Genomic DNA, 14,419 nt, shown 5'->3' with positions numbered 1-14,419 from the left:
AAAGTTGCTGGTTCGATTCCCGGTCAGGGCACGTGCCTGGGTTGTGGCTTGATCCCTGGTACATAGTATGGAGGAGGCAGCCAATGGATGTTTCACTCTCACATTGATATCTCTCTCTCTCTGTCTCTCTCCCCCTCTCCCTTTTTCTTTAAAAAAATGAATTAAAATATTAAAAAATAATAAAAATAAAAAAGCTTTGGGTAAGCAGGTTCAAATCTAATGTGAAAGAAGTATACAAATAAAATGGTCCTCAAAATGTTCTTTTCATTGGCTGATATAAAGGATAACAAGTCTTCTCAGGCACTGATAAGATTTTTCAGAGGGAATCTTAAAATTCCCTGTTAATGAGGAAATGTGTCTGTCTTCGGGCATTTCAGAGTTGGGCAGGAACACTTACAGAAATCCTTGGTGCTCTTAATTCGCTTCCATGTGCTGGTATTCAGGAGTGTGGACTGTCCTGGGCACTCTTACTTAGTGATAGCACTTCACCACTTGGTTCCTCAGCTCTTCTCTTCTAAGTGCCTGGTTTTCCCCAGTAAGGATTTAAGTGGTAAAGACTCTCCAACTATTACAGTAATGAGGCCAAGACTGTGGGTTTGCTTCTGTTTTGAATGAGCTAGATTCATTCTGTTCCATGGCTATTAACTCTTCCACCCACCTGGGCTGTATACCTTGAGATTTCAGTGGGAGCTGAGTGATAAATGATCGGTTATTCACTCATTCGTATTTTACTGAGCATCTGTTCTATGCCAGGGATAAAACTGCCCCTGGGGTTAGACGCATGGACAAGAGCGAGTGTTTGCCTGAAGGAATTCGGAGTGAAGAGGTGGAGGTGGTGGTGGGGGGTACAGAAGGAAAGGCAACCCAGAGAGCTAGGCCCCAGGCCTGGGGAGCTGGAGCACTGACTGAGTCTGCAGACCAGGGATTCTGCTCAGTGCTGGCCTGCCTTAACTATTCTGATCCTCTTATCAACACTACAAGATGGTATTGTCACATTTTAAGGAAGGTTAGGGTGAGGCACAGATAGCTAAGTAACTTCCCCAAGGTCACATGCCTGGTAAGAGGTGTTCTAGCTCTTGAGTCTATATTGCCACTGATCCTATGCTCTCCTGCCTTTTGGAGGAGATACTGGGCTGGCTGCACTCTGTCCCTTCAAGGAGGGAAGGGTGCTTGGTTGGACACTGAAGGACAGTGAGAAGGCTGCTTATTCCAGTCAGGAGAAGAATGTTGCAGAAGCCTGATGGCAGCCTTTCCCCTCAGCAGCTGTCAGCATCTCAGGAGGATGAAGTAGGAGCAGCTGGAGGAGAGGGTGTGAGCCTAGAACACTCGTATGGGCCCTGTTGGCGTGGCTCAGCAGTTGAGCCTCAACCTAGGATCCAGGAGATCGAGGTTCGATTCCCCGTCAGGGGACATGCCCGGGTTTCAGGCTCAGTCCCCAGTAAGGGGCAGGCAGGAGGCAGCAGATCAATGATTCACTCATCACTGATGTTTTTATCTCTCTCCTTCTGCCTCTCTTTGAAATCTAGAAAGACATTAAAAAAAAATAAATAGAACACTCAGATGGAACAGTGACAGTTTATTTGAAAAAACACAGCAAACATAGATGGTGTCTGAGACTGAGCACAGACAGCCCTGAGTTCCAGTTTTGCCCTTGCCATTTACTGGCTATTTAATTTTTGAACTTAACTTCTTTGAGCTTCATTTGTAAAATACACACTAGGGATTGCTGTGGAGAGAGCACAGACTCCCTGTGAGGGCTGAGCCAGGGCACAGGCGCAGCCCCTTCTCAATAACCCAGGAGCACCAGAGAGACCCGGGTGCAGAGGTTCTCACCTGGTTCCACATCCCAGTCTCCCCTCGCCTAGACCAGGACCCGAGCTGCTCTGTACACAATATCCCAGTGAGGAAGGAAGGGGCTTTTTCCTCTGCTCTTAGTTTTAGTGACTGGGGCCCTGCAGTTATTACAAATACACACGGAGGAGCACACAAGCCTGAGATTTTTTTATACCGTTTTAAAAAGAAAACAATACATGTGGAGATGTGACAAGATAAGGGAAAGGAGTTTGGTCTGGGGGGGGGGGGGTAAGCTGTGAGGAGGCGACTAGGGAATGCGTGGGAAAGTTAATGCACGAGATGGGTATTTCATAAGGGTGATTTGCAGACCCGTCTGGATGCCGACTTTCTGTCTTCAAGCCATAAGCTAGCTCCCGGAAGAGGAAATGTATGGCTTTCTCCTTTCTCTCAATTTTCTGCTTTGGGTTAGCTAAGGAGAGCTCCTAGGAGGGGTCCTCTGCACCTGCTGATTCTCATTCACTCTATTTCTAGAGCAGATTAAGGTAATTCTTAGGCCAAAGTGGCAAGTGTTGGAATGGCATGTTCTGATCAACCGCCCCTCACTCTGAGACCCCCTTCTCTCCTTTACTTGACCTTGAGGATGCTGGCTGTTGCTGCCAGCAAGCTGCATCCCGCCAAACTGCTCCCATGGCAGCTCCCACCTCCCCTGCCCCACCTCCCTGCCTCCACCTCCCCTACCTGGGCTCTGCAAGGCACCACCCAGCACCTGCCGGACCTCCCTTCCTAGCCCCCAACACCTCCAGGTGGAGCAAAGGAGAGCATGACCATGGGTTTCCTCTCAAACTGTGGAAGTTCTCTACCCTGAGAAGAAACCACTCTTTCCACTTCAGGGACTTTCCCAAGGTCACAGCCAGCAGGGCTGGTGAAGGCCCAGGCCCCCTGCTCAGGGCCCTCCTCTTCCTGTTACTCCCCTGTGTTTACAGTGGGAGGTGAGCAACCTCCATCCTGCTCCTCCGAGCTCTTGGTCCTGAAAAACTGGTGGACTGTGCAGGGCACGTGACTTGGCGCTTCCCTAGTCACGGAGCTGGGACAGGGAGTCACTCTGGGTTGGCACTTATGTATTTTGAGACCTGCCCAGCACTGCTGGGACCAGCAGCGGGCGCAGGGCAGGCTCGCTGGCCTGAAGCAGAAAGGCCTCCCCCAAGCTGAAGCAGCAGGTGCTGGGGCGGGGTGGCTGCTCTGCTTTGGCTTCTTAAGGACATTTTCTAGCCCTTCACGCTGTGTGCGCCTGAGGGTGTGTGGAGACATAGGATTAGCTTCATGAACTAGCTTTGTGAGGTGTCTCAGGAAGACACACGTTTTGAAAATGTTATAAAGTTTATCTTTAAATTGCTAATGTCATATTTACATGCTATATACACAACAAAATAATTTATCACAAACTATGAATTTGGAATTGTGATCATTTGGGTTGACTTTTTTACTTTGTATGAAAGAGGGTTTGTTATGTAAATTATAATATTATGAAATCAAGACAGTTGTTAATATCTTAATGGGACAAACTGGCATACAGATGAAAACCCATGAAGACAGGCTTTGTTCTTGGGGATTCTCAGCACCCGTAGCAGCAGTATCACGAAAGCTTGTTCCTCTGTATCTCGATGCCCGGTGTCAGGCCCCACGTGGGTGCTGTGCTAACTGCCTCACTAGTGTTCCTCCTCCTGTGCTCATTCCTGCCAGTTCATTCTTTACACAGCTGCAAGAATGACATTCTGATACAAACGTGGCTATATGAGGGGTTTTGGCTACAATTTCTGATCACTGACCTTCAGCATACCTGGGAGACCTGAATGATAAAGGGGTGGCATAAAAGGCCCTGACTACCTTTCTAGGTTCCCTGTTTTTCCCTCCCCTCATCTACCTGGGGAACAGTTGCAGGCAGCCACTTCTCTTCCCCATCCACGGGACTCTTTCCTCTGATTGGAATGACCTTCCTCTGCCTCCTGCCCAGTGAAATACTAGCAGACGTAAGACCAGCTCCGCTCCCTCCCCACCAGCCCTCAAGTAGTGGCCCCTGTGCATTAGGCCATTAGGGCTCCATGCTCCTCTGTGCACCCCTCTGCTAGGGCACCTGACGCACAGTGTTCAAGTTATTGCTTTTCCCTCACTGGACTGAGCTTGTGAGGGTAAGGATTGCATCTTACTGTAGCAGTGTTTGCTGCCTGGCACCTGGAGAGACATCGATATATGTCTGCTAAATTAAATGGCTTCTGGTGGTCAGCAATGTGCCCACTCACAAGCAAGCTGGTGGGGGCCCCTCCAATGTCCTTTGTGAGACACAAGTTGGAGGTATTGGCTGGAAGCGAATGGTTTGCAATGGAACTTATTCGCAAATAACCCACAGTTAAGTTTTCAGGCTGCTTTTGCCATTGTCTAAATTAATGAGGTCTTGGTGTTTGCTTGTTTATTACATTCCTGCTGGAAAAAGAAATACAGTTGGGTTTTATTTTTTTTACCCTTTACATGAAATTAAGAACAGATGCCAATCCTGGCATTAGCTTTCTGCCTGTGGTCCGCACACATGCACAGATTTACACAAAGACATGCACATAATGTGCATAATTACGAGTCCACTTTATTTCATGGCCTTCACTGCCCTGAAGTTTGGGATGATTTTTATGTTTCTTCCCTGAAGTATTTTTAATGGACATCTTCCTACACTTCCTATTTATGCCACTTTGAAATTTAACCTTTTAGGTACACCCCAGGTATGAGCTCCTTTGATATATATTTGAATCTGAAATTTGAATTTGCAATGCAGTTAATACTCTATGTTACATACTTTTTATAAATAAAACTATGACATCAGGCCCTGGCTGGGTGGTTCAGTTGGCTGGAGCAACGTCACGTACTCCAAAAGGTTGCACACTTGATTCCCAGTTGGGGCACATACCTAAGTTGTTGTGGCTTAGATCCCTGGTCAGGGAATGTATGAGAGGCGACCCGTCAATGTTTCTCTTTCACATCCATGCTTTTCTCTCTCTCTTTCTCTAAAAAAATCAGTAAATATATCCTTGAATGAAGATTTAAAAACAAACAAAAAGTGGAGACATCAGGAACATAGTTTGCATTCCATACACACACTTATTTAACAACTAGACAATCTCTAATTACTTGATGTCTTTCTCTACTAAAAATGCAACAGGATAGTCCTCAAGTGAAAACTAGAAAATACTGCATAGAAGTGTAAATATTATAATATGAAATGATATAATTATATGGAATACACTGTTACAAAATTTCAGCATGCTTTGGGATGATGATTCTAGATCTACTAGAATGAAATTACTAAGCAAATTGGTAGTAAAAGTGATGCTGTAAGGATGAAAATTTATTCAGGAAAATAAACAAGACTCTGGAATAACCATTTCTATAGCATGTTAGACTAATTACTAGTCGTCATCCTCGTTACAACATTTGTCAATCAATGGTCGTTGGCACCAATTCAACACCAACAGGAATCTCCAATTTGGGGTGCGGTGAAGAAGGAAGGTTTACTCAGTGCAAAACAGCTCAATTGCGATATAGCAGGGCTGTGAGGCAGCCCTGGGGCCAGGCCCCTCTCCTCCTAGATGGCTCTGCTCTGGTGAGACATCTTCAGTGGTTCGGCTCAGCCAGGGAAAGGCAGTCCTTAGTCCTAAGTGGAAAGGGAATCTGTGCTCCCAGGGCCAGAGGGGAGGTGGTTTATATGGACAGAAGCTCCTGTCCTTGGTCCTTGACTCATCTGTCCTCATGCAAATGAGGACTGCAAATCCTTGAAGTTTGATTGGTCCAAAAGGCACTGTCCTGATTGGTCAGAATAGAGCCGCTCTGATTGGCGGGAGCTGTAAGCTGGCTCAGCCGGCAGCAAGGCTGCAGGCCAGCAGGTGAGCTCAAGCTTCTCTGTGAGGTGCAGTTTGGCGGAGAGGCCTCTGTGCAGAAAGGGCTGCTAACCTTGTTTCAAGTTTGAGCCCGGTTAGCAACCAGGAGCCCTTCTTAGTAGATGTCTTTTTCTCAAGGTTTACACACTTGACCCAGGAACAGTTTGTTAAGTCAAGTCACCAATTTATCGATAATCAACAGAACTTCATTTCTTTGAAAACAGCCATCAGTTCTGGCCTTTCACGGATTCAGATGATGCTTTCTTTTTATTAACACAAATTGTGATGATACAGAGTACATGTAAATCCACTTCCATTGTAAATCTTCCTCCATGTTCTAATAGGAACTATAGAAATTCAATATCGTATAAGTCAAGCATCGACTTGTATTTAATAGTACAAATGGATTTTTAGAGATGGTTTCACTTGGCACAGTCCAAAGCTTTCAAAGGGAAAGCCTTTCCGTTTTAGTGGGCTCACATAAGGAACAAGGAAACTGTTTTCTGAGACACATTTAATACCTAAGAGTCTTAAAAAATACAAACCACAAAAACATCCTTCCCACCAAGATTTTACAGTTCTATAAGTTAGAACTGAACCCTTGTTCCCATTCTAGATCCATGAGATTGGTCAATAGATATCTTTTAAGTGTCAATTGCATTGTTAACAAAAAAATGTTATTAGCAGATATGTAATAATAACAGCAAATATACTTGAGTGCTTACTGCATGCTACTTTTCATATATTTTCTCAATCCTTACTATAAACTTAGATGAAGAATATTGTCTCCCATATTTTAGAAAACTGATGTGCACCTGAGTCACAAATTAGTCAGTGGAGGGGCTCCAGTGTCATATAATTCACTTCATGCTTAAGACTCTCTGATGGCCCCAGTCTCACTTCACACAGTGAAATAACTCTACCCAATTCCACAGTGATTTTTCATTACAACTGAACATTTTATTCTCGAATCAAAGCGTGCCCATGTGCAAACTAGATATCATTGGCTTAGGAACAGGAAGTTCCAAGAAATTTTTCAATAGCCTTGAAGTTATACAATTTTGAATGCAGAAGCACAGGCAGGAAAATAAAGCACACCTTTGGTGACTGCAGTAGGAATCTCACTTGGGACCTATTTCTGTATCGTCACAACTCTCCAGGCAGCCAGATCCCCCTTTCCCTTAAACACAAATCTGTTGCTCCTTCGTTTTACAGGGGACTCAGAATCGAGTCAGACTATTTTGTTAGAGCGAATGAAAGGGCGGATTAGCAGCTGGCAGGGGTGGCAGCAGCTCCGGGGAACATGTATCCCCCTTTCTGTCTGGCTTTCTTTTTTGCTCTCCCTCGCCAGGGCTTTTCTCTCTTCCTTATAGTCTCTCTACTTCTCTCTGTGGAGAGGCTCCTCCTGCTTTTTCTGCCTTCTCTACAGCCTGATTCATAATTCCTGCCCTCTTGCCTGCGTCTTGGCTTACCATGGCTCTTTTGGACCTAGCTGGTTCAAGATTACATGCACAAATAAACGTTAAATACTTGGAGTACTCGGATTCCAAAACCTATATTTCTTTACTGTATTATGCTAACAGTGCATTTTTATATTTCAACAGCCAAATATATTTTAAATTAAGATGAGGAAAATAGTCTACTATATCTAGCGGATAGTCACCTTTTCTGTCATCTCTTACTTCATTCTTGAAGTTTCAAGTGAACTCTGGTGTCGTTTCCCTTCAGCCTAAAAGAGTTCCTTTCACATGTCTTTGGAGAGCAGGCCTGCTGTGACAGACCCTATTTTCCTACCTAAGAAATGACTTTCTTTCACCTTCACCACTCAAAAAGGCATTTTTACTAGAAGCAGAAGTTTAGGTTGATAGGCCTTTTCTTCTGGCACCTTAAGGATGCCTTCTAGCTGCCATCATTTCTCACAAGACACTTTCAGTCCTTGGCACTGCTGGTCCGTACATTTAATATGGCATCCCCGCCCCCACCCCACCCTCAGTCTGGCTGCTTTCAGGACTTTTTCTTTGTCCATGGTTTTCAGTAATTTTATTATGTGTCTGGGCTGATTTTTTTAAGTTTATCCTCTTTGGAGTTTGCTGAATTTCTCGTATATGTGAATTTATCTTTCACCAAATTTGGGAAGTTGTAGGAATTATTTTTGAATACTCTTTCTGCACCAACATCTTTTGCCTGTGCTTTAGGGACTCCAGTGACACAAACATGAGATCACTTGATGTGGTCCCATAAGTCTCTGAGACTCCAGTCATTTTTGTTTTCAATCTCTTTTCTTTCTGTTCAGATTGGATAAATTCTGTCGCTCATTTTTGAAGTTCACCTGCTCTTTCCTCTCTCATCTCCAGTCAGCCATTGAGCTTGTATAATAGATGTTTAATTTCAGATATTGTATATTTCAACTCTAAAATCTAATTTAAATCTTTTTTATAAACTCTGTTTACCTGCTAAGAATTTCTCTTTTTCGCGCATTTCAACAGTGTTCACCTTAGTTTATAGAAAGTGGTTCTAATAGCTAATTTAAAGTCTACTAATTCACACATCTGAATCTTTGGGTTGGCATCTGCTGATTTCTTCTTCCTTTGAAGACTGGTCAGATTTTCATGGTTGTTGGTATATCAAGTGATTTTGGATTGTGTCCTGGACATTTTGAAGATTACATTGTCAGACTAGGCATACTGTTAAAATCCTCTGGCAAATATTGGTTTATTGTTTGAAGAGGAAATCAACCTGCATGGTCTGTTCTTTTCTTCTGTGGAACTAGTTTCAATGTAAATTCAATTTTCAGTTGCTTTTATGCTCTCTGGGCCTGTGGGGGCATGCACCACTCAAGGCTTGCTCTGGTACTTGGAGGATTTTATCACCCAAGAACTATAATTCAGTTTTCTTAAAGCTTTTGTCATACTTCTCTGGGCATTTTCTACACATGAGGAATGAGCAGTTTGTGTAGGTTCAAACACAGGATTACAGACTCTTGTCTCCAGCTCTCTCTTATCTGTGGGATTTTCCCCACATCCTCTGGCTTCTAGGACCCCTTTACCCAGTGTTTCTGGCAAGAAAGTGTGGGGCCTGTCAGAGTTGGCCTCCTTTGCTGTGGCACAGTTCCATGCAGTTGCACCACAGCGCAAAGCAGCAGGGAAAAGAGAAAACACCCAACAGCCGTTCCCCCACTTTGCACAATGGGTGTCAAATTCTTCTGCCTGGGGGATCGAATCATCATTTGGGATCATAAATGTCCGAGTCTCCCCTGGGGCAGCAGTGCAGACCTACTTCTGAAGCTGGCCTTGAGGCAGGACTGGAAAATACAAGGAGAAAAGCAAACATGGGGGTTTCCCCCATACTTTCCTTGAAGGGGCCCTTCACCCTGCTCTATAACCAGAGTGATGAATAACTAGGGTATTTTTTTTTCTGTTTGCACCTTTACGAAGTTCCCAACTTGACTTGCCTTCAGGCCAAATCCAGGAAGAGAAAAAAAGGAAAAACTTGGAAGAGACTTTGCAGCTGAGTGATCTCAGCTCCAGATTGGAGCTCCCTCCTTCCTCCGCTGGCTGCCGTTTGCTCCCTGGGGTCTCTGCTGGTTGTTTGCCGTATCTGTCCAGTTTGAGTGTGATCAGGGGAGGAGCAGAACGGGCTCCTTATCCCCTGGGCTGTCTCTTCTGAATGTTTTTACCCCCAGCACTTGCCACAGAACCTACCACGTGATAGATGATGAAATAAATAACGTGAATGAAAAGCAACAGTGTTGGTACGTGAGGTAAATGCCGACCTTTTGTTCCTGTCTTCAAGATTATTCGCACGAAGATCCCAGCTTCCTTTCCCGTTACACTGCAGTGACTCTTCAAAGCCACCTCTTCCCATCCATTTTTCTCTGATTCCAGTTGACAGACATAGTTTATTTCTTTGCCATGTGGGCTTGTTGAGAAAAAACATTCTTTGCTTCATTATAAAGTTTTTATATTTACATAAAAATTAAAATTTTAATATGTTTCACTGTGCTTTCCTTTGTTTACACCAAAATGAGTTTATTTTAGTGTCTTAGGCTTTGGGAAGTGATAAATTTGTTTAATAGATTGGTAATTATTCTGTTCAAAATTGATCATTAGGACTCCTGTTTATTTGATTACTGTGAACACATCACCAAACCCACAATCTATTTGTCACCAGCTGCATCCATTAATTCAAACTTTCTGGTCCTTAAATGAGAGAGCATTACAACTTCTCATCTGGAATCTTTTTAAGAACAAAGATTAATAGAAAGTAATAAGCTTTAGATATATCTAACTTAAAATCTCAGTCTGTTTACAACGTTTCTTTTTGACTTTGCCTGTCGTTTTTATTATAAACATTATCTTAGCAGGAAGTAACTGGCAGAGTTTACACCTGCGAATCCCTTTCCTGTCTTTTGTACATTTGGTATGTAACACCTATGTGTGACCCGATGGGTACCTACTTAAGAGAATTCCCTAGAACTATAGGTGTTCCCACTGCCAAATGGACCAGCTGGTCAGGAAATTGAGCTCCCAGAGTACATGAAGCCCGTGAGGGTGCAAATCCTGAGCATGGTGAGGGCTGACTTCACTGAGTCCAGGGTCACCTGGGGAGGTTCCACCTGGAGAGAAGTCAGGCCCCACAGCCAGGTCCCACCTCGCAGCGCCTTGGCTGAAGTTCGACAAATGAGTGTCACAGTCCGCTGTGCTCGCATCTCAGTGTGTTTTCTTTTCTCCCTTTCTCCTGGGGTCTCCAGTTTACCGCGGTTTCTGGGCCGTCCTGATGCTCCTGGGGGTGGTCACCGTGGTGACCGCGAGCTTCCTGATCATCTGCGCGGCCCCCTTCGCCAGCCACCTTCTCTATAAGGCCGGGGGAAGCTTCTACGTTGCTGCAGGTACGTACAGAGCTACGGGTGTGCTTTCTAGCCGTGGATTTTCTCATCTCATTGTATTTCCATTTAGAGTGTCAGGTCTCAGGCTTCCAGCCTCAGGAATGCAATTATATTCACGTATAATCGTTCTGAGTGCTAACTATGCCTCAGACACGCGTCGAGGGACTGCGTTCGCCATGCGCTGCCACAGTCAGCACGCAGTCCTTGCTCATTGCGTGTGCATCAGACGATAGAGGGGGAATCTGCTGGAGAGCCCTTAGCATCTCTTACCCTATTAATGTCCTGTCTGTAAACGGGTCATGGCATGTCTCCCTGTGAGAGCAGAATGCAGGTGAGCTTTCCTGTGTGCTCTGACAAGGGCAGCCCGCAATGGTGCTCCCTGACTAAGCCACCCGTAGGAGAAGAGCATCTTCTCCTGCAACGGCCCATCCCGTTTTTCTCAGTTGTGGTTTGTGTGCATTGTCTGAACACAGACTCCTCATTGTAAAACCTACAGTTATTTTAGCCAGCTTTCCAACTAGTCTTTCTAATTCCTACTGAAACGATCATAGTACACATAAAAACATAACCGAATAGGCGAGTCTTGTGAATTTTAGGCCTTTTTCATTTCATGAGGAAGTAAAAGCCAGAACATGAACTTGAAAACATGAGCCCAAGGTTATCTGTAAAGATGACGATACCAGAAAATTAGAGGAACTTCGGTGTGACTCAGGCTGAGCTTCCATGGCTGTGCTGAACTGTGCCATCAGATCAGGGCAGGGTTTCCACAGGGGATGGTGGTGCCAGGGAAGGGCGGGAGCCGCATGGAGAGCCTGATGGTCTTTATCGTCATTGCAGGCAGCTCATGAGCTTGGCCATGTTTAATCAGTGCCCGGGTAAGAAATAGTGTCATCACACATTGTACATAACGACATTGTGCTGAATTCTGCCCAGGGAATCAAAGGGTTAGTCAGATAAGGACCCTCTGCTCCAGGAGCTGAAAGCAAGCGCTGAGATCAGGAGCCAGCGCAACCTGTTTCATTTCAACTCTCTCCTTCACAGGGTTTCAAGGGCCGCATCAGGGGCCCACATTCACCCATTTGAGCTCATAATTTTAAAAGTAACGTTAAAAAATTAAGATATAATTCACATACTACAGAATTTACCATTTAAAAGGATAATGCTGTGCGTTTTAGTACATTTACAGGGCAATTCAAATATCATCAGAATCTGATTCTAGAACATTTCTATTACCCCACAGAGAAACTTCATCTTCTCCTCTGCTCCCCGCAACTCCCAGTAACCACTAATCTGCTGCCTGTCTCTATGGATTTGCCTTTTCTGGATATTCTTCTTTCACTTGGATCTCATAATTCATCATTTCTCTAATTCACAATCCCTTAAGACCAAACTCCTTATGACTTAAGACTGAGCATCTTTTTACTATATATTTTTTCTCCCGCAAACCACAACCTACCCTCATTTCATTCAAAGTTCTAGTTAAGGTGCACATTTTCCCTGGTCTTCGCAGAAATAACAGCTCCCTGCTAAAATATGTAAATATTTGCTCTCATTCTGTGATTTTTCTTTTTCAGTATGTTAGTAAAGGTAGTGTGTGATAGAGTAGTTTAGTGATTTAAACTCAGAAACATTCTGGTCCCGAGTTTGGTCTTGGGGAATTGTGTGTGTGTGTTTATGTTTAGTGCTTTCAAAAAAATATAGTCATTTTATATTTGTGTGAGAAAGTAGTATATCCAACTAGACTTTTGAGGGTGATTACTTCATAAGTATATAAATGTCAAATCACTGTATTGTACACCTGAAACTAATATAATATTATGTGCCAACTATACTTTAATAAGAAATTTTGAAAAGAATTACATTTGGCCAGAAACCTTGTAGAAGCATTTGATATGAACTCATATGCCTGGGACAAGCGGATTTCATTTTCAGTGGATCTTCTTGCATGTGGGTACAGGGCTGAAGTCCTCCTTGCTCAGGTCTTCATACAAAAGGCCCTGGGAGCTGAGAGGTGTTCAGGGTGTTCTGGGAGCCCATTCTGAAAGCACCGAACTATGATTATGAGTAGTTCCTTTAAAATTTGACTTTATTTCCTTCATGGCCCAATTCTTTATTGATTATGTAGGACTTTGTTTCCCGAGAACAGAGGGAGGTATTCTGCTGGATGAGATAAAATATTACTGTTCATCTTATCAGTTCAGACAGGAAAAATGATGTTCTCAGGAGTAACTAGTTTACTGTCTAGTTTCATCACAAAACACAAACTTTTAAAGCAGTTGTAGGGCCAATACATCAGCCTTAAGCTTGAGTAATTATTGACAGAAGAATCTTTAAAATCTTTCGGTTCTCTATTATTTACATGCCCAGGTAAGATGAAAGGCAGCTTACATTTTCCAAAGTTGGAGATGGAACTTACATGCTATGCTATACAAAGATGAGGAAAGCATGAAATAAACACTAGGACTAAGCCCTGCCAAATTTCTTCTGTACCACATTTAATACGGCACCATGCATATAGTCATTTACTGCTAGTTAAGTTGAACTTATAATACTTTTCTTGGTCAGATTTTATATTTTAAAAGCGAAGAGGTTTCATTCCATGAACCCAGTAAATCGCTCTTCTGTTGGGCCTTGCTTTGTCATTCCTGCCTAACCGAGCCTCCACGCCGCCCTGTGTCACTGCGCTGTGCCCTGACGGGCAGTTAGGAACAGGTGCAGCCTGGGCCGTGGTTGCTGTGGCTGCTTTGTCAATGCCACAAACAGGATTGGACACTCTCTCTTTATTTGGACAGATGGCCTTAGGACAGGGCAGAACTAGATTCCAGATGGCACCGTGGGGCGAGCACACACAGAATGGCTCTTTGGCATCGGCAAGAAGGTTGTTGGGGCATTCCATGCATGTTGGGGACACGCCCGTGCTCCAGCGGTGGTGCAGGGGGGGCCATGGTATTCTGCTTGCTCCGACAGCAGGCTCTGGAGGGTGTGGGCTGCCACTCCCTGCACGGGGCGGATGCCTCCTCAGGCAGGCCAGGCCACCGGCTTCCCGGGGAGGTTCAGTTCTGACCGAGTGTGTGGAGTTGTCAGGGCACTATGATGCCAAGCCTGCATTCCCGTCAGTCTCATCACCCGCCTCCACAATGCCTAAACAATTAGTGACTTTTTTTTTCATTTTTAATTTTTTAAAATTTCATAATACATCATATATATATATTATATTGTGTTTACCACCCAAGCCGTCTCCTTCCATCTCCATTCATCCCCCCTTTACCCTCAAATTTATTTTAATGTGGACTCCTGGAGAAGTCTTAGGTACAGAGGGGGTGACTCTTGTCGTCTAACCCTGTGATCTTGGAGGTGATTGGAAAGATGCAGGAGGAGTAGAATGTGGACATTGTATTACAGAGCATGAGAGTTATATGGAGAACGTCATTATGAAGCTGAATATTTCTAACGTCTATGCAAAGAGCCATCTGTAGGAGTTAGTGTGCAGTAGGAATTCTAAGTTACAAGAAACAGTAACGACATGGTCTGGACCCTTGGAGCACTGGCATTGGATGATATGGTGCGAACACTAGAAATCGTTATTTACCAGCTATCTGGGTAGAAAGACTTTTCTTCCACATCTGAAATCACCTCCCCCTGAATGACAAACTGGGGTCAGACTTCTCCGATGAATGCACAGCTGGACAATCTCGTCTGGAAGGAGGAGCCCGAATCTCAGCTAACTCCCTTGTTAGGCCTTCAGGCTGCTGAGGCTGCACAGACGTCTGTGAGTCAGGGGATGCAGCAGCTCTTGTTCTGGGCCCCAGATGCATTAGTG

The 14,419-nt window shown here is 44.3% G+C and overlaps 1 protein-coding gene across 1 annotated transcript in view; it reads left to right on the top strand.

Annotated features, from left to right (window-relative positions):
• The window catches only part of TMEM182 (transmembrane protein 182), a 55,078-nt gene that overhangs the window by 23,870 nt on the left and 16,789 nt on the right, over positions 1 to 14,419 (top strand). Inside the window, exon 4 of the mRNA XM_081156279.1 lies at positions 10,465 to 10,602. Coding sequence (XP_081012405.1) covers positions 10,465 to 10,602 — 138 coding nt within the window. The remainder of the gene's footprint in view (positions 1 to 10,464; positions 10,603 to 14,419) is intronic.

The sequence above is a fragment of the Miniopterus schreibersii genome, assembly GCF_964146895.1.
Source record: "Miniopterus schreibersii genome assembly, chromosome: 13".
NCBI lineage: Eukaryota > Metazoa > Chordata > Mammalia > Chiroptera > Miniopteridae > Miniopterus > Miniopterus schreibersii.
The sequence above is the reverse complement of the archived record's forward strand: the minus strand, read 5'-3'. Positions and strand labels throughout refer to the sequence as shown.